Below are 27,716 nucleotides of genomic sequence, written 5' to 3'. Positions count from 1 at the left end.
TGTAGAGTGTAGTGGTATGGAGTGCAATGGTTTTGAGTAAACGGGTGTAGAGTGCATTGGCGAATACTGCACTTGTTTAACGTACAGTGCAGTAGCGTAGAGTGGTGAAGAGTAGAGGGGAGTGGAGTGGCACAGCATAGATTGCAGTGGTTCAGAGTGATGTGTCAGACTGATGCGGTGCATGGTAGAGTGGAGTGGTGCAAGGTAGAGTAGACTGGTGTAGAGTGCAGTGGTGGAGTGCAGTGATGCAGAGTAGAGTGGCATAGAGTGTAGTGGCATATAGTACAGTGGTGTAGAGTGCAGTAGAGTGGCATATAGTTGAGTGGTGCAGAGTAGAGTGCTGTGGTGCAGAGTAGAGAGGAGTATAGTTCAGTGGCAGAGTGCAGTGTTGCAGAGTAGAGTGTCATAAAGGGCAGTGCTGTTGAGTAGAGTGGCATAGAATGCATTGGTGTAGAGTGCAGTGATGTAGAGTGATGCAGAGTAAAGAAGAGTGGCGTAGAGTACAGTGGTTCAGAGTAGAATAGAGTGGCATAGAGTGCAGTGGCATGGAGTAGGTTGCTGCAGAGTACAGTATAGTGGTGAAGGGTAGATTGTTGCAGAGTGGAGCATAATGATGTAGAGTGCAGTAGCATAGAACGGTGCAGAGCAGATTGGAGTGGTGCAGGGTAGATTGGAATGGCATAGAATAGAGTGGAGTTGCGTAGATTGCAGTGGCATAGAGGAAATGATTTCAAAGTAGAGTGAAGTGCCCTACACTGGAGTGGTGTAGAGTAGAATAGAGTGCAATGGTGCAGAAAAGAGTGCAGTGGGACAGAGCACAGTGGCATTGAGTGCAGTGTTGCAGAGTAGAGTAGAGTGGCGTGGAGTTCAGTGGCAGAAAGAGCAATGTTGCAGATTAGAGGGTCGCAGAGTACAGTGGTGTATTGTAGAGTGACATAGAGTGCAGTGGCATAGAGTGCTGTAGCGCAGAGTACAGTGGCATTGAAAGCAGTGGAATAGAGTGCTGTGGTGCAGAGTAGATTGGCATAGAGTGCAGTGGCATAGCATGCATTGGTTTTTGAGTAAAGTGGTGAACAGTGCACTGGCAGAGTGCAGGGGTGTAGTGTACAATGGTTAGAGTAGAATAGCATATATTTCAGTGTTGTGGTGTAGAGTGGAGTGGTATAGCATAGATTGCAGTGGCGTAGAGTAGCACAGAGTGGAGAAAAGTGGTGTAGGGTGCAGTGGCATAGGGTAGATTGTTTCAGAGTAGAGTGAAGAAAAGATAGAGAAAAGATAATAGACTTCAATATGCTGAAGTATGTAACGATAACAACAACATAAATAATAACGCTAGGCATAACGGCCCAAAACGAAATATGGCTTCTCCCTGTTAGCCACGCTGTAATCAAGCGCTTCATTACCTAGAAAACAAAACATTAAACATAAATGTTAGAAAAATATACCCTTCTAATAGCTAAATTGTTGTGTGAAAAGGTAATATCTGGGCTCAATCTCGACTTCACTGTTTCACCAACTGGTGTGATCTTAGGCAAATACAAATATTGTGTTTCACAGTCTCCTTTCTAGCCTGCAGGCACCAGGGTGAGTGGGACTGTGTTTCCTCTTTAGATCTTCCTCATTGTCTTGCAGCTCCTCTTGGAGGCCTCCTGCTGTGCTCATCTTCAAGGCGGCAGCAGGTGACGCAGACAGTAATCATCCAAAACTCTTTTCTCCTCCTTGTGCCCTTTGTTCTTATGAGCACCCTTAATGCCCACAGGTGTGAACAGGACAAACAAAAGAGCAGAGGGCGCAGGGGGCCTCCGGACTCACCTTCATTCAGTTACCATCAGATTGGAGGATGGTCGGTACAGGGCTATGATAAGGAGCGCTTTTGTGCGCTAATGGCCTTCTAAATAATAGATGTGAGAGGGGAAATTATTGTGTCCCCTTGTCCCCCCCACCTTTGTCCGCCGTGTCCCCCACCATCCAAAATCTGGGGGGGGATACATCCCCCGTGTCCCCCACACTTCCTACGCCCATGACGGCACTGTCGGAGCCCTGCCGACCCCAGTGGCCACTCTCCTTCAGCAGGGGCTTCCGGGACACGCACCGGATAAACGAACAGAATTTTATTGGCGTGTCGATCTACACTACTGGACTTGGGGCAAATAAGACTGTGTCCACTATTCAAGGTAGGTGTGGTCGCCCCGATTGCCCCGACCCCGCTAGGCCCTAATCTCATCGCGCTACGTATCCTTGAGACGTTCTGGACATAGTGTTTTTTGCGGGCCCACCCAGTCCTGCAGTATTGGTTATACAGGGCACTAGTTCAAACTGGAGGCAAGTAAGCTCCATACCTAACTTTGTGTTTAAATTTACTACTGACTGCGAATTTCTGATGCCCAGGTACCAGCCTTCACTATCTGCAGCAGCGGGCTGGCCCTGTGGCCTCCCATTCACATCAAGGCTGACCCACTCAAACACTGCCCTGACCTGCACACAGCTGTGTTGAATAACGATTGCTTATCGTCAGGGACATAAACACTTTATGGCGCCTACATGTTTACTGAGAGGCAACTGTACAGAACATTTCGGACCCCCTGGGTGTCTCCATTCCTTCTGCATGGAGACTACATGTGCATGCTGATTTGATCCTTGTGTGAGGGACATCACTGAATACCTCTACGCAACAGCCCCCTCTTTTGCTTTGTGGGGGGTGCCGGGAACCTGAAGGGCCCCAGGGTAACCAGACAGTAGGAGAAATTCAGCCACCCTTTTTGCTAGTACTCCCAATGCACTGATGGGGCCAAAGAGTAGTGATTCTGTGAAAACACAAGTAGAGGACATAACTCCAATATGGGCCGTGCCAAGGGTGCAAAACCAGGTCCAACGTCGAGCCATGGAGATCAAGAGGGCCCACAGACTGAGATAGCCTACACTGATGGATCTCCAGAGCATATGGGAAGAGACTATGTTCCACCAACAATACCCAACTCGGCCCCTGATAAATTACACTTGGGGCCTAATTTACATCTTGGTGGTGTTACGGCCAAATTGCGTCTGGCCCGAGAAGACAGTCAAGTCGGCGGTGTTCTGCCCGCAGCATTTAGATCTAACAGTACTGCAGGAGGTGGATCCCTGATGGCGGGAGACAGCAGCAGGACTCAATGGACCTAATACAATGGCAGCGGCTATGGAAGGGAGGTAGGTGACACACACACACACACACACTCCTTTAGTCATAGGTGCACCACTGGACTAAACAACACACACACACCACTGATACTGCACCCACACACTACAAACAAAACTACACACTAAGCTACACAAACACACATCCACACCTCACCAAGCCAATCACATACACACATACAGACACACACACAACTTGTTGTAAAACATGACAGGTACAGGTCCCCTGGCAATGTGCACACATGGGCACAGTCGACAAGTGCAAATGTATAGTCATTGTGGTGCCAGTATTCATTTCCCAATGAATACTGGCACCATTATAACAGTTGTGTATGTGTGCAATGTGTGGTGTGTGCTAGTGTGCTCCCCCGTGTCTGACCCACTGGTGTCCTCGACATATGCATGTCACAGTGATTTAAAACAATTACTGTGACCTGCATATGTCTCCAGTGGTCCCTACCTTCAGCGCAGTGCCCACCCAATGTACCTTGGCAATGCAGTGTCCCTACCTTGTCTTCTGTTGACAGGGAGCAGAGAGGGGTTGTGTTTTCTTTGTGGGCTGGTGGCAGCAGCAATGGCAGGTGTTCACCAGCCGTATCTAGTCAAAGACAGGGGGAGTGGTAACAAAGTGAGTTTTCACCAAGGAGTGGAGGTTGGACCGCTATGTTTTCCTGGGAGGTAATGCACATCTAAATCTGCACGGCGTGAAGGCTGGCTGCAGTCCCGCCAGGATCCTGTTTTTTACTTCCTGCCGTCAACAGAGCCAGTGATTCCTGGCAGATTCGACAGATCAAATGCGTTCTTCCGTCTATGGGACGGCCAATGTCTAAATATGGCAGGCGGGTTTATAGTTGAAAAGTCGACAGAGGGACCGTTATCGCCAACATCTAAATCAGGCCCTTAATCCTGAAGGAAATCTATGATACAAGAACATCAAATTCGCACATTGCCATTGAAGTTGGGCATACTCCGCAATTAACATCGCTAGTTAGCTGATAGAGTGAAAACTACTGAAGTAGACCTTGCGACTATGGCCCCTCAAAAGAAAGGTCATACAGACACGTTACAGGACTTACTCTCACAACTACACCTCCTGCAAAATAGAGCATCAGATGCGGAGGGCAGAGCGAGGCGCAACAATGTGCGAATTATAGGAATGCTGGAGAACACCAGGGGCTCTAATGTCATACTATTCATAGAAAATTTGCTGAAAAACTACAGTGGCTCCTCAGGGACTCTCAGATCTTTTCACAGTATAAAGGGCTCACAAGGTGCCCACTCGTAGTGCTCCTCCAGGGGTGCCACCATGGCCCATTGTGGCTCTCATCTTAAACTTTAGGGACTATGGTGTTCTACTTCAAAAAGCCAGCGAAATTGCTCCAATACAAGTAGTTGGTCCTTATACCCCGACTATACACTGGAAGTACAACGTAAACAACCGCCGTTTCTTGCGGGGGAAAAAAAAAAAAAAAAAAAAAAACTAATCGGGGACGAAGGTCGATCATATGTCCTCATGCTTCCTGCTCGACAGAGTTGTCTATGATTAATGCACCTTGCTCTTTGATATTCCTGAATCAGTGTGGATCTGGCTCGAAACAACACCCAAATGCTCATCGTCCAAGCAGGAAGCTGGCTTTCTATATAGTGCACTATAGAACAAGTTGCTTACCTTCGGTAACAATTTATCTGGTAGAGAAATTTTCTACTTGCAGATTCCTTCCCTTAGAACTTCCGCCAGGCGTCAGACTGGATCCAGAGAACTTTCTTCGAGCAGTACCCTTGCACATCGTCTGGTGGTGTCGGTCGACTCCTCGGGCATTGTTGGCGTTGAGTTTGTTGTGATGACGTCGCAAGCCGTACGTAGACGCCGCCTATGCATGGTGACGTAAGTTTCTTTTCACAACTTTCCTCGCCAAAGCGCAGAGCCATAAAGTACACTGAAAATGGTGCGCCAGACCTAAGGCCATGAATAGGGAACCCCTGTTCCTAGAAATCAGTTTGCAAGCAGGAATTATGGGTGGGTCGGTAAAGAATCTGCAACTCAAATATGTCTCTACCAAATAAATTTTTACTGAAGGTAGGTAACTTTTCCATCTGCTAGAGACCTCTAGTTGCAGATTCCTTACCTTAGAATAGATACCTAAGAAATGCCGTCCTTGGTGGTGGGCTGCGAACCAAGATTATCCTGCAGGACAGAACGACCAAAGTAGCCGTCTCTGTGGACCTGACTGCCCAGGAAGTAATGTTTTGTAAACGTGTGCAGGGATGCTCACGTTGCTGCCTGGCAGATATCCAGGACAGGAACTCCGAGAGCTAATGCTGTGATAGCAGTTGATCTGGTGGAATGACCGCGCAAGCCCTCAGGAAGTTGCTTCTTTGCCAATCCGTAGCACATTTTGATGCAAAGTAGTACTCATCGTGAGATGGTACGCTTTAGCCCCGCATTCCCTTTCTTCACACCCACAAATCCAACTAAGAGTTGATCATCCACCTGGAAATCTTTAGTATGATTGAGGTAGAACACCAATGCTTTTTTTGGATCCAGGCAGTGTAGTCTCTCCTCTTCACGAGAAGGATGTGGAGGTGAGTAAAAAAGTAGGGAAAGTGATAACTGCATAACTACTTTGGGAAGGAATGAGGCCCTCATATGTAACACCACTTTGTCAGGGTGCACAGACAAAAATGGGGGTTTTGAAGAAAGAGTCTGAAGCTTACTCACTCTGCGAGCCGAGATGATGGCAAACAGAAAAACTGTTTTGAAAGTAAGGAGCGGTAAGGGGCAACTGCGTAACGGCTCAAAAGGAGCACACATCAAATAAGTAAGGACAAGACTGAGGTCCCACTGAGGCAAGATAAACTGAGTGTGAGGAAACAAATGGGTGAGTCCCTTAAGGATTCTACCAACAATAAGGGACTTAAAAAGGGAAGGTTTATTAGGCAATCTAAGAAAAGCTGAGATAGCTGATAAGTGACCTTTAAGGGTGCCCAAAGCAGAACCCTGTTTGGCTAAAGAAAGGATGAATAAGAGAACCTCAGAGAGAGGAGCAGAGAGGGGATCAACAGACTTGTTGGTACATCATGCCACAATCTTATGCCAACAACAGGCATATACCGTTTTGGTGGAGGGACGTCTGCCTGCCAAGATAACATCAGATTTTGGGTGGAAGGTCAAAAGCTGTCAACTGCCGCTGCTCAATCCCCACGCATGAAGGCAAAGATTGGACAGGTTAGGGTGGAGAACCCTCCCCTAATGCTACAACAGAAGATCCTTCCAAAGAGGCAGTCTGACTGGAGGATCAGTGGCCGTGCTCAATAGCACTAGATACCATACTCTCTGTTCCGAGTGCGGAGTCACAAGAATTACTTGGGCCTGCTCATTCTTGATCTTCTTCAAAACGCTGGATAGAAGAGGCATTGGTGGGAAGACGTAAAGGAGGCCTGAGTTCCACTCGAGACAAAAAACTTTGCTGAGCGAGTGCCGCCCTGGAAACTCCAACACGCAAAACACGCTGACTGCACGTTCTCTGCAGAGGCGAACAGATCTAACCAAGGTTCTCCTTATTTGTAAACAAGACTGTAGGAAAGTGCCACTGTTGGCATGGTTACCTTCCCACTTTTTGCCTAATGTTGATGCCACCTTTGATTGAACGTGTTCTGGGATCCAGCACTAGTGTTCTTTTCCCAAAATCTGTACCTTTGTTCCAGCAATTGGCACAAGCATGGCACACTATTAAGTCCCTTGTAAAAGGTACCCATGGGATGCAGCATGTATTATGCCACTCTGGGGGACCCCTCACCAATTACACGTATACTGCCCTTGCAGCTTGTGGATGATGGTGGGGAGAAAAAGGAAAAGTCGACATTACACCCCTCAGAGTGCAATGCCCACAAACCAGTGCCTGTGGCATAGGTAAGTCACCCCTCTAGCAGGCCTTACAGCACTAAAGGAGAGTGCACTATACCACAGGTGAGGGCATAGCGCGGCATGAGCAATATGCCCCTACAGTGTCTAAGTACATTCTTAGATATTTTAAGTGCAGTGTGGCCATACTGAGTATATGGTCTGGGAGTTTGTCATTACGAACTCCACAGCTCCATAATGACTTCACTAAATACTGGGAAGTTTGGTATCAAACGTATCAGCACAATAAACCCACACTGATGCCAGTGTGGGATTTATTGAAAAATGCACCCAGAGCACATCCTAGAGATGCCCTCTGTATGTTAGCCACACTACTGTTCTGGAATGACCAGTCTGTTCCAGCCTGCTACTTTCAGACAAGTGTCTGACCACATGGGGTGAGAGCCTTTGTGCACACTATGGTAAAAACCAAAGCCTGTTCTGGGTGGAGGTGCTTCACACCTCCCTGCAGGAACTGTAACACCTGGTGGTGAGCCTCAAAGGTTCAAGCCTTCGGTTACAGTGTTCCAGGGCACTCCAGCTAGTGGAGTTGCCCATCCCCTGGACAAAGCCCAACTTTTGGCAGCAAGTCCAGAGGGACAATTAGGGAAAACAGGGAGGCGTGACCACCCCAGCTAGGACCACCCTTAAGGTGTCCAGAGCGGAGGTGACCCCCTCCCTGCAGAATCTTCCATCTTGGTTTGGAGGACAGGGAACAATAGGGGTAGGTTTGTGCCCCCCTCCACAAGGGAGTGGACACAAGAAGGGTGTTGCCACCCTCAGGGACAGTAGTCATTGGCTACTGCCTTCTGACCCCTGAAATGCCCCAAAATCTAGGATTTAAGAGCCTCTCTAAACCCAGCTCACCAGATTCTTGGCGACTTGACAAAAAGAAGAAGGTCTGCTTAGTTGAATCCCCAGCAGAGAAGAAGGAAGACGACAACTGGCATGGCCCCAGCCCTACCGGCCTGTCTCCTGCTTCAAAGAACATGCACAAGACCAGAGACGTATCCAGCGGGACCAGCGACCTCCGCCCAACTCCAGAGGACTGCCCTGCACCCAAAAGGACCAAGAACTCCAGTGGACAGCAGCCCTGTCCAAGAGGAAACAAAACCCAAGGACTGCAACACCACTCTGAAAGCATGAGTCATGACCACTCTGCACCAGACACCCACGGCCCGTGCCCTAGAGGCCCAACCAACTAGAGAGGATCCTCAGGCGATTGCGAGCAAGTGCCCCCCCCTGGAATGACCTCTCCAACCCTCCACGACGACACCTGCAGAAGGAATCCCGAGGATCCCTCCGACCACAAAAGCTCAGGGAAAAGATATCCGATACCTAAAAGACCACTGCACTTGCAGCCCCCAGGCTCTGGAGAACCCGACCTCCGGTGCTGCTACGTTAAGCAGACCAGCCTGTGGTTTGACAGAGTCTGCCCTCTGGACCTCACCTGCAGCATCTGAGTGACCCCGGGGTCACTTCACACAAACATTGGAGACCCGACGCCTTGTTTGCACCCTGCAGCCAGCCACTCCAGTGCCGCTGAGGGTGTATGATTGGTGCCTGCATGTGGCCGCCCCAGTGCTCCTCTAAATCCTTCAGGTCTGCCCTCTGAAGTCACAGGTACTTACCTGCAGGCGTGCCCTATTCCGAGTGTCCCCAGGCTCCATAGGAACCAGTTTTGCCTCAACTTTGACCTCTGCACCCGGCTGGCCAGTGTTGCTAGTGGTGGGTGTTTGGGGTTAACTTGAACCCTTACCTGTGGCCTTCCTAACCCCCCGAAGCCTGGAACTGTAAGTCAAGTACTTACCTGTAAATCTTTCTAACTTTTCTCCACCCCATGAACTGTTTCTGAAAATTGCAGTGCCAACTTTTAGAACAGATAATTGCCAATACTTCAAAAATCGTAAAACTTATTGATTTTAAAAAAAAAGTACTACTGATATATGTGTGAAATACAAATCTATTGAAGTACTTACCTGAGACTTGAATCTTGTGGTTCTAGAAATAAATTAAGAAAATATATTTTTGCTATATAAAAACCATTGGTCTGGAGTTAAGTCATTGAAAGTGTGCGCTGCTTTTACTGTCTGTGTGTGTACAACAAATGTATTGCACTACCCTCTGATAAGCCTAACTGCTTGACCGCACTACCACAAAAGAGAGCATTAGTATTATCTACTGTAGCCTATGTTAAGCCTCTGGGGAACCACTGGACTCTGTGGACACTATGGGTCTGATTAGAAACTTTGGAGGAGGGTGTTAATCCGTCCCAAATGTGACGGATATCCTGCCCACCGTATTATGAGTTCCATAGGATATAATGGACTCGTAATACGGCGGGTGGTATATCCATCACATTTGGGACGGATTAACACCCTCCTCCAAAGTTGTAATCAGGCCCTATGTCTCATTTTGATATAGTGTATACAGAGCCAGCTTCCTACAGAGACCTTGCGCCACCTCCAGATGGAGGCACCATTTGTGATCAACTATGCATCGACTGCTGAGTTTGTCTGCTCTGGTGTGCAGAGAGCCCGCCAGATGTTGAACTACCAGGGATATGCCCTGATGTGCCAGCCATGTCCAGAGGAGCATAGTCTCTTGACAAATGGTCCAGGAACCTATTCCACCCTGTTTGTTGCAGTACCACATGGCAGTAGTGTTGTCCGTGAACATCTGCACTACTTTACCTTTGAGAGAGGGAAGGAATGCTTTCAACGCAAGCCTGATCGCCCAGAGCTCCAGAAGGTTGATGTGGAGCCCAGACTCCGCCGACGACCAGAGGCCTCTGATCTCTGCCTCCTCCTTTGTGGCCGCCCCATCCCAGGAGTGATGCGTCCGTCACTACTGTCAGATGTGGTTGGGGAAGGGAGAGAGATCTGCCGTTGACCCAATCTGGATTCGAAAGCCACCATTGCAGATCTTTCGCTGTCCCCTCTAAGATCTGGACCAGGTCGGAGAGATTCCCCTGAAGCTGCGCCCACTGGAACTTCCAGTCGCACTGCAGAGCCTGCATATGCCATCTGGCACGTGTCACTAGCAGGATGCAGGAGGCCATGAGGCCCAGCAACCTCCGAGTCATTCTCACCGAAAACCATGATATAGGCTGAAACATCGGAATCATAGCCTGAATGTCCTGGACTCACTTTTTGGGAGGACAGGCCGAAACTGCAGTGTCCAGAACAGCTCAGATGAAAGGGAGCATCTGAGAGGGAGTCAGGTGTGACTTCGGCACGTTTATAGTGAACTCCAGAGTGTGCAGGAGGTTCGCTGTAGTTTGAAGGTGGGAGAGGACTTTCTGGGGCGTGTCTGCCTTCAACAGCCAGTCGAGGTAGGGGAAGACTGAAACCCCCGACCTGCGCAGATGAGCTGCAACCACCGCTATCACTTTTGTGAACACCCGGGGGGCGCTCGTAAGACTGAAGGGAAGCACGGTAAACTGAAAGTGCTCATGACCTACCATGAACCATAAGTAACATCTGGGGGCAGTCCAGATGAGGATATGGAAATAAGTGTCCTGCAAGTCCAACACTACCATCCAGCTTCCTGGGTCCAAGGCAGCAGGACCTGAGCCAGAGTGAGCATTCTGAACTTCTCCTTTGTGAGGAAGAGATTTATGGCCCAGAGGTCTAGGATAGGAAGTAAGCCCTTGTCCTTTTTGGGCACCAGAAAGTAGCAGGGATAACAACCGCAACCTAATTCTGGCACAGGGATCCTCTCTATGGCTCCCTTGGCTAAGACAGCCACAACTTCCTTGCGGAGAAGTGGCAGATGATCCTCTGGTAAGAGGCCATAGGATGACGGTATGGCCAGAGGGGCAATCTCACCTGTCCATAGTAATAGATTCCCAGTGGGGCAGGTGATGGCGAATCCTGCCGCCAACTGGTCTGAGATGGGGGACGGACTAGGAAAGCTTGGAGGCTGCAGCAGGGAGGAAGGTGCAGACCTCTGGTTCCCTGTCCCACCAGCATGTGGGATTCCACATCCCTGGCCACGCAAGGGCTGAGCAGCACGGGTGGTATGGTGGCTGAGAAATGGACTCAACATGGAGCCCCTTCTGTGGCCACGAAAGAGGCAAAAAGCAGACTGCTGGGGGCAAGAGGCAGTAGAAAGGCTAAGTGACCGAGCCGTAGCCCGGGAGTCCTTAAATCTCTCACGCGCCGAGTCCACCTTGTCTCCAAAGAGACGGGTGCCATCAAAGGGCATATCCATAAGAGACTGTTGGACATCCCCCGGATGTCCTCAACCAGGCGTGGTGCCTCAAGGCCACCGTCGACACAACTAATCTACCCAGAGAGTCGGTTGTGTCCAGCCTGACAAATAGTGAACTTCGCCACATCCCTCTCATCAGCAAGTGCTTGGGAGACGATAGTCCGGGCCTCCTCCGGTATCTTGGGCAAGACTTGCGTGACAGTATCCCACAGGGAGTGAGTATAACGCCCTAAAAGGCATGCAGTGTTCACTGATCGCAACACCAGACTGTAGGAAGAAAATATTTTCTTCCCAAGTTGGTCCAGTCTCTTTGATTCCCTATCCGGAGGTGTGGAAGGGAATGCGCCAGATGACTAGGACGCCTAGATAGCAAGGCTCTCAGGCGTGGGGTGTTGGGATAGGTATTTAGGGTCGTTCACCAATGGTCTTGTTCACAGGAGCCCCTGTGCTGGGTCTGGACAAGCACCCAAGAAGGACATCAGTGAGGGCTTCATTGAAGGGAAGTAGAGGCTGTGGAAGCCCCTAGTTGAAGCACCTCGGTCAGGAGATTAGACCTGACTTCAACAGTAGGCAGCTCAAGGCCAAGGACCTCAGCCACCCTACTGACTACCATAGAGTTATGTGGCTCCCTCCGCTGTATCCACAGGCTGAGGAAAAAGCATGCCAGCATCTCGAGAAGTATCCACACCACTGGCCTCACCCAATTCCTGTGCCCAGTCCATGTTAGGGTTGACCTGGTATTCATAATGGTCCAGTGCCTGACCCCCCCCCCCCCAAAACCTTCCCCATATTCATACCGATATAGAAAAGGGTCTGGATCCAACCTGGGAGAGTAGGCCCCATCGGAGGAGGCAGCGTTGTCCGATGCCGCTCCGCATCATCGGGGATTAGAATCGGATCGACGTCGATCGTGGGCACAACCGACGTCGGGAGCGTTGAGGACCGAGCCGGCACCGGGGAAGGTCTTGATGGTACGACTGGCATTGGTATGGATCCGGTAGCAGATCTGGAGGGGCCTGCAGAGGCAGAGGCCAGAGCCACCAGCGTGGAACCTGAAGGGCCCCCAGTCAAAGTCCCAGGGCCCGAAGGCACCATTGGGGGGGGGTGAGAGGGTTGGACTGCTCAAATATGAGATGCATGGCATCACAGAATTCTTTTAATTGGGCAGGGGTCGCCCCAGCTCCCGGAAAGTCAGCGAGGCGTGAAGAGGGCCCAGAAGTAGGGTCTGAGGACAGAGACCTGGGGCACCGACGCTCCTCCCGTGTCGTATCAGCCGAGCAACGGGGTGAAGTCGAAGAATGTCTAGCCTTCTATTTCTTTTTCTTCTTACCGGAGTGACCAGAAGTCTGGAAGGAAGGAGAGTGGGGGTGACTCTACAATATATCTCAAGACCTTCCTCTTAAGCAAGCCCAGGAACGATGCGTAGTCAAAAGCCTGGCCGCCAAGGGAACACTCCTTTAAGGGCTTTGAGTTCATGGCCCTGAACTCTGAGCATGACAGAGTCGGGGTCATGCTACAGGCACCACAAACAGACGTGGTGCAGATCCATCATGCAGACATCATGCGGTGACAGGCCTCGCAAGGCTTGAAACTGGTCATCGAGGACATCCTTCGACACACCAAATAAATCACCAAAACTCAACAATGGTTTGAAATTGGTCAAATATTGACCAGAGTAGCTCTGTCCGGATCAGCATGTGGCAAAGAAAGAAAAGAACCAACATCACCGGGCATCAAGGGCATCTATCTATGTACGACTCTCGACATCATCATGGGGACCATGATGCCGATGACGACCACAGAGTCGTCTGAGGCCACCTGACGACACACAAGGTTACTGTTCGAAGAACATTCTCCAGCTCCAATGACGCGTGGGGGAAATTCTAAGGTAAGTAATCTGCGACTAGAAGTCTCTATCAGATATGAAGTACACTGTGCAGAGAGTCCAGTGGATTCCCAATTGGTATTGCAGGGGCAAGAGTAAATAGGACTAATGCTCTGTTAGTGGTAGTGTGGGTGAGAAGTTAGGCTTATCAGAGGGTGGTGTTAAGCATTTGTTGTACTCACAGAGGCAATAAAAGAGACACGGGGCAGCCGGGTGCAGAGGTCAAATTCTGAGTTGGGTACCCAATGTTAACTAATGGAGACTGGGCGTGAACGAAGATGCAATGCTCACAGGTGAGTAAATCGGTCGTCAGAGGTCGATCTCCTCGGGATGTGGTAAGCACAGGGACACAAGGCAGCTCCAAACTTACACTCTCAGCGGCACAGGGGCAGCCAGGTGCAGAGTGCCAACACAGTGTCGGGTACCCAATGTTTCCCAATGGAGACTGGGTGTAACCGAAGATGCCCTGCTTACAGGTGAGTAAAGCGGTGTCAGGGGCCGTCGATCTCCTGGGGTCGAGATAAGCAAATGGGGGGCCACAAGGCGGCACCAAACTTACACCCTCAGCAGCACAGGGGCAACCAGGTGCAGAGTGCCAACACAGCATCAGGCACCCAATGCAAATCAATGGTGGAGATCAGTTTTGAAATAAGGCTGCAGGCACGGGCCAGGAGGCTTAACAAAGAAAACCAACAGCTGCCCAGGTAAGTTCTGATGCTAGGGGACACAGGGACAGCGACAGTCCAGCTCCCCAAGGCCCAAGGGCTCTGGGTGCAGGGGTTTCCTTTGGCATCAGGAACAACTTACTGGGCATGTTGGGGCAGGGGGAGTCTTCAATTTGCGGTCTCAGGCTTTGAGGCAGAGTCTGGAAGGGGTCAGCCCACGGTGGACTCGGACTCAGTATCGCTGGTAACCGTCATAGGAACTATGGGTCTCTTGGACTCGGGATGTGGTGTCTGGTGTGGAGGTGGGTCCCAAGGTGGTTTTGCTCAGGGCAGAGGTCTGCTGTTCTCAGGAGATCTTGATCTCTGTCAAAGGCAAGCACTCCTCCGAAAGCTTTGGAGGTCGCTGGGCTGCAGGACAGGTCGTCTTTTGGTGCAGGATCATTGAGGGTTGAAGATAGGCTGGTAGGGCTGGGGTCAAGTCAGTTGGTGTCTGCAGTCTTCTCGGCTGATGACTCTGTAGTGTCCAGCTCTTTATCGGTCGTCCGCAATCTGAGTTCTAGGGTTCAGGGGTGCCACCTAAATACTCAATTTAGGGGCGGTACCGGGAGTGCCAGGCTGTAGCCAATGGGCTGACCACCTTCAGGGTGACTACACTCTCCTCATGATCACTTCTGGTGAGAAGTGGGCATAACCCTAACCTTAATGGCTTAATTCCTTCCTAACAAGATGGAGGAATTTAAAAAGTAGTGTTCACTTCAGCTTATCCACCCTAGGGATGGAATTGAAATGAATCCTAATTTAAGTAATGTTCCCATCTGTGCTGCAGCCAGAAGTGGGGTCAGGACAGGAAGGTTGTTCATCTCCACCATCTGGAGAGACCTGGGTCGCATTACAAAGGCGGCAAAGACTTTGAAGCACCCCGTCCTGGAATGTCCATCCTTCCCGGGAGAGAAGTTAACACCTCTGCCCAGTGCAGACTTTTGTCTCTGGGCTTCAAGAGCACTAGCTCTCACTGTGAGGACCTGTCTGTGGTGGCTGAACTGGTCAGGATCAGCTAGTCAACACACTAGTAACTGGTAGCTTTCCAGGGAGCACCTCTAAGGTGCCCTCTGTGTGCATTTCTTAATAAATCCATCACTGGAATCAGTGAGGGTTTATTGTTCTGAGATGTTTGATACCAAGCATCCCAGGGGTGAGAGAAGCCATCATGTAGCTGGGGAACTCGTAGTGACCAGTGCATGCATTTAAAATGGCTTCTCTTGTGCACTTACTATGTCTCAGAATCAACAGAGACATAGTAAGGGCATATCTGCTCATGCATACATGCCCTCTCAAGTAATATGATGCACCCTGCCTTAGGCCTTAAAGTCCTGCTAGAGGGGTGACTTACACATATTGCATGCAGTGTTAGGGGGCATGGCGCTCAGGCTGTGTGCCATGTCATGTTTTCAATTTTTGGAGCACCTTGTCACGCAGCCTGTAATGGCAGTCTGCATGAGCTTAGTGCAGGGTCCCTCAGAGTGTTAAAAATAAACAGGGTAACCCTATATTCCCCACAGAACTGGGTAATCTAAACTGTAAAGCACACAATATTCATGGAGGAATTATTTGCATATAAATATTTCAGCTATACGAATTACTCTTAATGTTGTAATTAACCATAAATCAAATTCCATAAATAAATCTTCAAACAGCTTGTAATTTGTTTCTGGAAAAATGAAGATTTTTATATATTCACTAATAATATATTCATCAATATAGCAAAGCAACAAAGAGCATTTTTAGTGTTTTTATAGAGCCTACATAAACCCCAGTGTAAAACGTGCATTTTTCACATCGTCATAACATGAAGCCAGCAGACAACGGGGGTAGTATTATTGTGCAAGATAAGGAGGATTATGATTCTGAAATAATGAGAAAACTACTGAACCCTAGTCATTATCAGAGATTACAGTGACCTTGACAGGGTTACATGGATAGTGGTAGAGTCAGAAATAATTTGACTACTTGAATCAAGATGATTATACTATACCGGCTTTTTATACACTCCCTAAGATTCATAAAGATGAGAAAAAGCCGCCTGGAAGACCTATTGTGGCTGGTTGCCAGTCTGTTCTACAACCTCTAGCTGAATATGTGGATGTTTTCATTAAATCATTTTTCACATCTACAAGATTTAGATTGGCAGTGATTACGAAAACAGAGGTACTGGAATTTTACCCTTTAAACTATGTTTTGGTTACTAAGGAAATTGAAAGTGTTTACATCAACATTCCTCAAACAGAGGGTTTAGCAGTCATTGCTACAACATTAGATATTAGACCACATCCCCATAATGTGCCTAGTAACTTCATCAAAAATTGTGCCAGGATTGACAAAGCATAATTTATTTATGTTTAATGGGGATTTTTTTGGCCAGATTAAGGGCATAGCTATGGGGGCTATTTTTGCCCCAGATATTACAATCCTGTATTTAGCGAATTTGGAGAAAACATTATATACAGAGGACCCAATCCTTATTTGAACAACATGAAACGCTGGCTAGGATGTATAGATGTTTTAATAATATGGCATGGCTCTATGACCTGTCTTTTGGAATTCCGTAAGTGGCTTAATGTACAGAATACTAATCTTCATTTTACAATCAAATACAATCATTGTTCTATTAATTTTCTTGACTTGAAATTCTTTCATGAATATGGTGATTTGTTTGTAAGTTTCTATACAAAACCAACTGCAGGGAATACTTTTCTCAAATACACTAGCCATCACCCTCGTAATTTGAGAGATAATTTCCCATTTGGGCAGTTTTTACATACTAGACATAACTGTACCAAAAAAGATGATTATTTCAATGAAGCAAAAGAATTGTGTTCTCCATTAGTCACTAGAGGGTATCCCTACTGATTGGCTGAAAGATCATTGAAAAGAAAATTAAACAACTGTCTAAGACCGCGCCAGACATTGCACCTCGGTCTTTGAATGCACAGTGAATGTGCTGAGATAAGGTCAAGATTTAAAGGCGTAGTTAACAGAAAGAAAGTTAGTAGAAGGATACAGAAAACTTAGTTTAGGCAGTGGGAGGGATGGACTGAACCTGGAGAGCATACAGCAGATAAAGCCAGCAAAAGGAAACCATGAAAGTGTGAGTTACAAAACACAAAGTCAGTGGTAATCAGCGAGCGGAATGCATTCTTAGGTCAACTTTCTGAAAGTCTCCACAATGTCTGTAGCAAACCAGACAGCTGTGCTGTCTGGTAGGCTGCCACCCAAAAAAAGATCACTGCGCAACTCGCGCTGGTGGGACGAAACTGGGAATTATGTCTCTTGTATTTGTATTTTCTGACTCTGCTCCAATCACCCTGAGAATAAATGTCAGTAATATTTCAAGTTGACAATGAATACATCAGAAAAAAACTGTTTTAATCTCCTGGGTTTCATTTGTTTGTCAGCAACAGAGGCGATGTAGCATTTACTGAATTAAATGCCAAAGTATGGTGTGCTCGTTCTCTGTTTTGGTTGCCTAGGTCAGCCTGCATTTTGGAAGTGGCCAAGTCAAGATTATCCTTTTCCCCTTTGATTAGTGTACCTGGGGCATTTTATTTATATATCTGACCTTTCCGCAGTCCTTATAAAGGTATTCTATATGGTCACTAGCACATTTGATATGATGATTTGTTACTTCTTCAATTTATATTAGTTTGAGAACTGGAATCCCATGTTGGGGTTTGACATTGTAGGCGGGATGGCAATGACTTGCTAAGGAGAGCTGGTTAAAGTGACTGGCCATGGAGAGCTGGTGGTAGTGATTACCATCCCGCCCATAAGCAAGACTTTTGAGAATGGTGTCATTCAGATATAAATGTATATTATGCTTACCTTGCATCTGTTCGTATCTTGTAACGAGGAGAGCATATCGTTTAGTTAATATTATTTTTATGAAGTATAGAAATGAAACTTGGTAGAAGACTTTGGAAATTATCACCTGTCACACTGCATGAAAGCAGTCTAAGAGAACTATCTCAAAACGTTCTTTGTTCCTTTTTTTTTTCAACATTGGATTTTTTAGCAGCCAACGTACACAGTATGACAGATATGACAACTTTCAGAATTGCATCCTACGTCTTATCAAAGGTTGACGTCCTCATTATATACAAAGAAAGACGGTTGCCCTCTCTCACAGTAAAGTTGTCGCCATAGTCAGATAGGTATCCAGGATGTTGCATTATAATACCCTTTAGACTCGAAACAGTATATTGAGATAGAATGATAACAATCCCTCCTCCCTAAGCCCAACAAAGTAACTGTTGTGTGCAGCTTGCTCTCAAATATAGGCAACATACTAAGGGCTAAAGAAGCTGAATGGGGGAGAGAGCGAGGAGGCAGTGGGCCTCGGATAGGTCAGTGCCAAAGACCTCGCATCCCCAAGTAAACTTCTATCATGTGGAGTTAGTGTGGTAATGCCGGGAGTCATCCATCTTAGTATGCAATATGATTACTGTTTCAGGAAATTGAATTTGGGTCATCACCTATTTAGGCCTGAAACGATTCCAGATAGAGATCCCATGTCATTGCAATCGGCCACTTCCTAAGCCCTCTGTACTATTTTTTTTCGCGTAATGTCTGACTCTCAACCTCACCCCAGCATACGACCTCCTTCTGCCAATCAGTCCACTATGGGGCACGGGACGAATTTCCTCTCCTAGTAATTTGGTGCCCAGCCAACAAGAGGCCAAATCAATAAAACATGTTGGTGTTTTATTTTGTTTAGGGTGAGGAAGGAATCCCAGAATGCAGTGTTCAATTGGGGAGTTCCGGCTAATTCTGAAAGAGAATTGTGTATGTCGGACCAATAGGACTGGAGAGTGGGGCAAGCCCCATCATATGCAGCAAATCCGCCTGATCAGTATTGGCACTTGGGGCAAGCAGGGGATGCCACTGGGAAGACTATCATTTTTGCGGTGTAAGGTATGTCCTGTGTAATATTTAAACTGTATAGAATTTAATCTAGAATTTCAAGGAATCATGACTGGTTGTGAGAAATTGCCATTCCTTATCATGCAGCGTTAGATACAGGTCCCCTTCCCAAAGTGTTCGAAGCAGTGTTATTGAGGTCTGTAAGTGGGTACACAATCCTTTGTATAACCACATGTCTCCCAGAACCCATTTCATATATTGCCTGTACGAGTGAGTGCGTCGCAGGAGCATTCTGTACTTTGCATTGAATGGGCAACTGATGTTGTGAAATATGTTTCTTTACCTCCTGGGTAGTTTTTCCAATCTAAAATAATGTACATGGACATTCAATACAATACACCACATTTTTATAACCACAGTTAGAATGATGTTTGATAGTCCAGTTAACATCATTAATCTTCTATATTACCACTATTTCTGTTGTTCCACATGCATTGCAGTTACCACATGGGTAATGCCCAATAACGGATTCCAAACCCCATAATTGGTGCAGTGAAACTGGTTCAGCGTCATAGTAGGCTCGGACCAGTCGATCCCTTCAATTCTTGCCTCTTTTAAAAGCAAATAAGGGTCTGTCATGAAAAATCTGACCTGTACTTAACAAGTGCCAATTTTTTAGGATAATTTGTTTGATCATAATAGACTCTGTACCAAAGGTCGTTACACATGTGATCCTAGACTGAACTTGTTTCTCCTTCACTTGTAATAGGGCCTCACGGTCATTTTTATGACTTCAAAGTGAGAGGAGTTATGTGACAGTCTTGCTGGATAACAGGGGTAGGAAATATTTTTTTTCTAGCAAAGGACAACGTTTAAATGAACTGTGTAAGTATTTCAGAATATATCAAAATTATGAATGCAAAATGAAGCACATTTTTTTTTTCTGAAGTGTTTTGGAAACAAATAATTTAATATGATCAAAACAAATCACCATGAATACTCCACACTATGCCAATCAACTCTACTCTGCACAACTCTACTTAAAACCATTCCATGCCACTGAACTCTGCACCAATCCACTCTATACCACTGCACTGAACACCACTTCTCACTACGCCACTCTACTCTACCCTGTAAAATTCTACTCTACGCCAATACACTCTTCGCCACGCTACACCACTGCACTGTACACCACTCCAGTCTAGGCCACACCAATCTACTCTGCACAACTCCACTCAATGCCACTCTGCAACACTGCACTCTATGCCAATACAGTCTACACTAATGCACTTTACTCTGTAACACTCAACTCTATGCCCCTGTACTCTATGCCAATCCACTGTACACTACTCTAATATACTCTGCACCACTCCACTCTATGCCACTGCACTCTACACAAATGCACTCTCTGCCACTACACTCTACTCTGGTGCACTCACACTACTTTGCAATACTGCACACACTGCCAATCTACTCTTCATTACTCCACTCTACAGCCCTGCACTCTATGGCACTATACTCTGCATCCCTCTGACCTACTATACACCACTCTATGCCACTTGACTCTACAGTGCACTCTACACCACTCAACTCTACTCTGCACCACTGCCCTCTACAAGACCCCAGTGTATGCCACTCTACGCGACTTCAGACTATGCCACTAACTTGTGGTATTGTTGAACAGCAGCCACGCTGGTACACAACATGGCTAAAACACATTGGCAAAGCCAAATGCTTTTGCATAGGCAAGACCTATTGGCTTTGCCAATGCCTATCCTCCTTTCTTGTTAGTGAAGGAAGCGCCTTCCATAATTACCTACTCACCTTTTTATTTTTTTCGCCAAAGCACGGGACCAAGCAAACTTCTCACAGCTTTTCATAAAAAAAAAAATCTAATCTCACAAACCTTTGCTGGCTTTGTCTAGGTAGGGCAGGTCATCAACAAAATGCAGGATATCTGGAAACTTTCTTTCGCACACTTCAACCAGAAAATGAAGCAATGTTGTTTTCTGATCCGCTGACTTCGTGTCCTTGAGCTAGAGAGACACAAACAAAAACAAATCCACTGTGAGAATGACTGCGTGCATTAGGATCAGGCAGCGCCGTTCTAGCAAATATTTAATTCTGCAGCAAGACGAAAAGCTAAAGGAAACACTCCGCTTTCTTGGTGCACTGAAAGTTTTGTCCAAAGCATTTTTCTTCGCTTTACAAAAGGTAGTTGAGTTTGTATGTAACTGTTCATAAAAAAAGCGCTGTACATTACTATGTACATTACCTGAAGACATCGCTTTAACCTTTGATGTAAAACAGAAGAAACAAAAGGCATGCCTCAAAATATATTTATAATAACTAAAACTCTGCCCTTCACACAGCGAGCCACCTGAACAGTATTTGGGTGCCTCTGTGAGTTGTATGCTTTTCCATTTTGACGTCACACAACCATCAAAACAATTACAGAATCAAGCCAGACCTACTGGATTCCCAGTGTTTGTCAGATGTATTCAATAGATTAGTAACGTCAGTTTTGTTGTAAATAATTTAAATCATAAGTGTTTCAATTCTGAAAAACGAAAATGAGAATTAACTGAACCTTACTAATGTCTGTGGAAGGTGCGGCCTTCTGAATCTCTCAGAAGCTCCTGCTCTCTCTTTCATGCCACTTTCTTCTGCGTACTTGTGCTCTGTTGGAAACATACACCCTTTCTCAATCCTCATCTGCATATTTTAAACTTTACCAAAATTCACACACACACACACACACACACACTAATGGCTCACTGCCAGGCTCTGTCAGAAACTTGCACTGCCTTATTTCAGCACTTCAGAGCTTGCAATCGTGTGCCGTGACAAACATCCACCCACAACCTTTACTCATGCGGACCTCAACTCAGTTCAATGTAGTGGTGTAACAAAGGCCCCCGCAGCCCAAGGGGTGTGGGGCCGAGCTCCAAGGGACCCCCCTCAGCACAGTACATTGTGCGCTGACGGCAAGCCCCTTGTTGTATCCAGGGGGAGGGCCCCCGGTACTATGCAAAGTGTAGGCGGGGGCTCAAGTTTTGTTACGCCACTGGTTCAAAGTACACACTATAGAGCAGAGGTCTCCAAACTATTTAATGCCGCGCCCCCCCAGTTGAAAAATAAAAATCATTGGGCCCCCCTCAGAATTTTTCACAATTATTTTTATAAACATGGCAATGTTTAAATATGTCTAAACCTATTTAAACATTGCAGTTAGGTACTGTTACCTTTTTAAAACTGCAATAACATCCTCCTGCTTAAAATAAAGGCCTGTTATCTGTATAATATTTATTTTGGCCAGAATCTGGGGCCCCCCCTGGGATCACTTCAGGCCCCCCAGTTTGAAGACCTCTGCTATAGAGTCATATGTTGCATGGAAAACCCGCAATGGTAAACAGTGTGTATCCGCGATGCGAGAGCTATTAGTGTTGTCAATGTGAAGATCTTTTAGCCTTGCTGTATAGCAGCACATCTTCTGTTCAGCATGGCTAAAGTGACAAAAAAAAAAAAACACTACGATGCAGCCAGAGCCGGCCACGTCACGGGCCTTTTTGCCTGGCAGCAGGGGCGGAACAAAGAGCACAAGACGGAAGGGGGGTCGGGAAGCTAGCATTTTTACTGCACTCAATGTTTCTGGTTTACAAACGTATGCACTAACTAAACACGACTGACCGCACATATTGAGGGAAGCAGTTTTAAGACCTTTCAATTAAAATAAAATAAGTGTAAATCGCACTAAAAATAATAAACTAACACGTGCCAGGTTCTCAAATTCCACACAGTAGTATGGACTTTTATTCCTTCATTTCAATACTTCCATTATTTACACTCTTTTCTCCATCCTATTTTAGCTCACCAAACTCAAAGGTGAAGTACAGAACTGTACTGTCAAACCAACTAATGTGACAGTCGAGGAGAAGCAGGGTTTAGTCCGCACGCTGTACCAGTGCTTTTATTTATATTTCAAATAAACTTATGAACACCGGACCCTCTGAATTTCGATATTTACTTAACACAGCAGCGCACTAATCGGCTGCCTTTTAAGGCTTCTTTTGACAAAGGAAAGGTTTTAAGAGAAACCACAGAAGACCATTTTGTGAATCCATGAAGGCAAACAGGCAGCCTCTGAAGCAGGGGTTTCAACATCCATTCTTCAAGCTGCCTTTTTTGTTTGTCAGAAATTGGATTTCTGGTTGGCAGGGGTATGCACCCTCCCTAAAGTGGAACCATAATCCTAGTCAAGGTAAGTCACAAAAACACCCTATATTAACCTGTGCTCACCCCTGGTAGCTTGGCACAGAGCAGTCAGACCAAACAGGCAATGTGTAAAGTTTTTGTGCAAACTTCAAACACTAAACCAGTGAAAAAATAAATAAATACCAACATATCACACCTGGTTAGAAAAATCAAGCTTAATTTAATGAACCAAACAAGACCAAAAGAACAAAACAAAAAAAACAAAACAAAAATCAGTAGAACCGGAGTTAAGGAGTTTTTAAAGAATAAACTGAAATGTAGTGCTTAAAAGAATAAAGCGCCATCTGGGGCTATCTGGTTGTGCTAGACCGGGTCAAATCTGAAAGTTCAGGCCAACAGCAACGGAGCATGGTTCGGATACAGAGACCAGCCTTGGCCCCCTGCAAAATATCTTGCTTGCGTCAACGTCAAGGGAGATGCGAGGAACAGAGGAAGAAATGCATCATCCTCGATCCTTAGGATACAATTGATGCTAGGCAAAGTCAGAGATGAATCGGAAATGGAGGCGATGTAACACACTCGGTCCTTGCGTTGTGTCGGTAGTGACGATGATGTCCCAGTTCCAAGAGGTGCAACGGCATAGATGCCGGGATTCTTGATGGAGCAGCACTTTATAACCACTTCCCAGGAATGGATTGGCACCACTTGGCAGGGCAAGACTCACGGATGGCACAGTCCAGGTGCTGTAGCAGATGAGTTGGAAGTCTTCTATGTCCCCGAGACTTCAGAAAACAGGAGACCAGTCAACTGGCCATTGGAGTCACTCGGCGCGGTGGGTTCAAGTGATGTAGGTCCAGTCCTTCTCACCCAGGCAAGGAGTGCAGCAGGTCGGCACAACGGGAAAGCAGTTCCTCCAGAGCAGATGTCCAGCAGAGTGACAGTCCTTGTAAGAGCACAGCAGTGCTTCCTGGCAGAGCATTCAATTGTCCAGAAGAGTGCTGAAGTGGTAGGGTCAGATATCCAGTTCTTATACCCAGTGGCGTCTTTGAAGTGGGGGGAGATTTCAAAGAGGTGCTTTGAAGAGCACAGAGGTCCTCTTTTCCTGCCCTAGCCCCAAATCAATACAAGGGCTTTTTTAGTATTTGTGTGGGGACAGGACACAGCCTATTCAGGTACAAGTGCGAAGCTGTGTCTAGCTCCTCTCTCCCACCCTGCCCAGGATGTCCCATTAGGATGTGGATGGCCCATCAAGTTGCACCTAAGATCCCTTTGAGTGTGGCTGTCTAGAGGGAATGTACAAAGCTCAGTTGTCACCCACCCTGATGTGTGTTGGAGATAGGCTGCAGGCACACAGGGGATAAGAGCAGGAAATTGCTGACTTTCTAAAAGTGGCATTTTCAATAGTCTTGAGATAAATGGGACTTTGCCATTAAAAAAGATTTATCATTACAATTCCATAGGCACCGAACATGACATATCCATCCCTTCTCAATTAGGAATTACAGCTTATTAAAAGTTAAGAGGAATCCTAGATGTTAACATATGAAAGGGTTAGACCTCGCAACAGTGGAAAACAAATTTGGGAGTTTTTCACAACCAGGACATGTAAAACCTTGAAGTACATGTCCTACCTTTTAATTACATAACATACTGCCCTATGGGCTACCTAGGGTTTACCTTATGGGTGACTTGCATGGACAAAAAAGGGAGCATAAGGCTTGGCAAGGGGTTTTAAATACCACGTCGACGTAGTAGTGTGACACTGCATTCAGGCTGCAATGGCAGGCCAGGGACATGTTTTAAAGTGCTACTTAAGTGGATGGTACGTGCAGTGCTGCAGGCCCATTAGTAACATTTAATTTACAGGTGCTGGGTACAGATAATGCACTTTACTAAGGACGTATAAGTACATGAAATAGACAGATTAGGTGTTTACCAATCAAACCATGTTTAGGGGAGTGAGCATGAGCACTTTATAACTGGTTAGCAGTGGAAACAGGCACAGAGCCCTAAGGCCAACAAAAACAAATTCAGCCAAAAGTGGGGGAAAAAGGCAAAGGGTTTGGGGAGTAACCCTGCAGAGAGGGCCATTTCCATTGCTTTCAATATATTTTTCCAAACGGGTAAAAGGGAATAAACTGCAAAATGTTTACCAATGTATCAGCGCATTGTAATTGAAACAAGAGTAAAAAGGAGAGGAATAGGGAAAAGCTGAACACGGGCTGGAGTGAGGTGCTGGAGGAGGTAAATAAGAAAGAGATGGGATGGAGGAGTGAGATGTAAATGAAGCAACAAGGATGGGGGCAGGTTGGAGGGGAAATGAGAGTGAAAAATCAATCACTCATAAGGACTGCCTAAACACAAATAAAGTAGCTTAAAAAAACAGGACCAGTGGAAGGACACAAGTACTTGATCCATGCTCCAGGGGAGGAACAAACACAAGACTAGGCATGACACAGGCATGCCATGACAAACGGGAACAAAGGATATGACAGCAACACTGAAGCAAACAAATAGTAAGCTATGGACAGATTGAAAACCGCTGATTGTAAACAACATGTCTTGAGAGAGTGCATGCGCTGTCTAGCTGAGACCTAAAAAAACTACAGAAACACAACTTTAAAAAAGCAAATACTCCCAGGGAATGCATTAAGTAGTAAAATTTGAAATACAAACAGGGATTTCATCGCTTACATGAAATACCCTTAGAGTTTTTATAGTAACGTTTGTGAAATCAATCTGTTTTTGCTGGTAAAGGTTATGACTGTGGGAGGCTGGCTCAGTTTACGGTGTACACCTATGGCGTGGCACCCTATGCTGAGTCCAGCCAACCCTTAGGGATAGTGTTTAGGTGTCCAGATAGCAAAAGCTCTCTAGGGGTAGCTGTGGCGAGCAGCTAAAGCTTACCTCGGAGGAGTGTAAAGCACTTGCTATACCACAATAGTCAGTCAGTAACTGTTCACAAGACAAAACACACAAGGTGTTTCAAAAATAAAGTATTCTTTATTACAACACTAAGATTACTCTAACATTGGTATATCTCCACTTGTAGATATTTGCACACAAAACATACACATGGTAACAAGCAGGAAAAGCATAGGAATTCATGGAGTCCTATGGGGGGGCAAACCATATACTAATAAAGTGGTATAAGAATGGATCTGCCCAACCAAGGTAGTGCGTTAGAATCCCAGGGGGAGTAAGAAATTACCAGAGGTAAGTAGCAGAAATCCCACAGGAACCCAGGGTGCAGAGTTGCTATCGAGCTGGATGTCCCAAAGGCAAACACAGGACTGTCACGTTTGGATTCTTATGGATTCAGGGACCCTTCCCAGTGGCCCCCGAGGAAACCAATTGGCACAAAGAATGTTGGAGAGTGACCCCCCACCTGTGGATACCCAGACCAGGTACCAGACCAGAGTACATACAACAGGGAGCCCTGGTGCATAGGGGTGAAGCGGCATCGGAAACCCTCACTGAAGTCAATGGAAGCCTTGATTGTCCAGCTCTTGTCGTGGCCCATGGACCAGCCCGGTGGAAACTAAAGGTGGATTCTGGATATGAAGACTCTGAAAAAGAAGGGACAGTGTCTAGACCACTCGGAAATGCCCAGGCAGTGCAGGTAGGCAATGCCCACCCTTTTGGAGGTGATGTTACTGCAGGACGGTGAAAGAAGAAGTCCAGCGGCAGTCAAGGGGATGCAGGAGAGCCCAGAAATCACCCATAAGCTGCCCCACATTGGTCGCCGGATTGCAGGAGGGCTACCATCAAGCCTTGGCACACGCAAACAGTTGCTGTAAGGATGAATGTAGGTTTTTGAGGACCAGCAGGGTCCTAGTGACTCGACCCTTGGAAGACAGTCAGGGCAGGCCTTCAACAGGGAGGAAAGCCAGCCGGAGGAGTCCCCACGAGTGACCCACGGGCAGCACGCACAGGGAGTTGCAGGGAGGCCTCAACAGCACAACTAAATAGGAGTCCCACGTCGCAGGAGCTGCAGAGTGGAAGCTGATCTTTGAGCTGCAGAGTGCTGGATGCTGGAGCTTCGTGGAGCCTGAAGATCTCCTTGGAGGAAGAGCAAACAAACCTTAACAAGAGCAACACTTGCGGTGTACAGGGGTTCCCTTCTAGTGGCTGCAGCAAGGGCCCACCATCTCCCAAGTTGGTCAGAGGACAAGGTGGTGTGGGGGCCCAGAGAGGACTACAGAACCACCACCTGTGAGCGAACCTCTTTGTTGACCATGGGACAGCAGGATCCATCAGCCGCTCATTGTCTTGAGGTGCCTGGGGATGCAGTGGAGTGACTTCATCACTCCAAGGGAGACTCCTTCTTGCTTCTTGGGAGTCCTTGTAACCTTGGAGATTACACAGCCACAGATGGTGCAAAAATCTTGCAGGAGCTGGAAAAACAATGTTGCAGTGGGAGCCCTAGTAACTGGATACAGTCTTGTTTCAGTTACAAAAGTAGACCAGCTGCGGTTAAGGAGGCCAGGAGAAGATGTCGTCTTGCAGAGAGTTCCTTGTAGAGTATTGCTCGACGAATCTGAGGACCCATCCTCAGGGAGCCCTTAAGTAACCCTAAAAATGGTTGGTCACTCTCTGTAGTGACTCACCTATCAGAGGGGGTCAGAGACGTCATATACCTGGCCTAACCAGTCAGATCCTTCCAGGGGCCTCTGCCTACCTTGTTCCCAAGAAGGCAGAATCAACCGCACATCTGGCAGAGCTCTGTGCAGCTCCCTAGGGG

At 46.9% G+C, this 27,716-nt stretch overlaps 1 protein-coding gene across 4 annotated transcripts in view; it reads right to left on the bottom strand.

The window, feature by feature from the left end:
* Positions 1-27,716, bottom strand: part of DIAPH3 (diaphanous related formin 3) — a 1,960,340-nt gene that overhangs the window by 642,262 nt on the left and 1,290,362 nt on the right. For all 4 annotated transcript variants that reach the window (XM_069205304.1, XM_069205305.1, XM_069205302.1 and 1 more), the window contains one exon: positions 20,664-20,793. In XM_069205304.1, the coding sequence (XP_069061405.1) occupies positions 20,664-20,793 (130 nt within the window). The remainder of the gene's footprint in view (positions 1-20,663; positions 20,794-27,716) is intronic.

This window comes from Pleurodeles waltl, chromosome 8, assembly GCF_031143425.1.
Source record: "Pleurodeles waltl isolate 20211129_DDA chromosome 8, aPleWal1.hap1.20221129, whole genome shotgun sequence".
NCBI classification, from domain to species: domain Eukaryota; kingdom Metazoa; phylum Chordata; class Amphibia; order Caudata; family Salamandridae; genus Pleurodeles; species Pleurodeles waltl.
The sequence above is the reverse complement of the archived record's forward strand: the minus strand, read 5'-3'. Positions and strand labels throughout refer to the sequence as shown.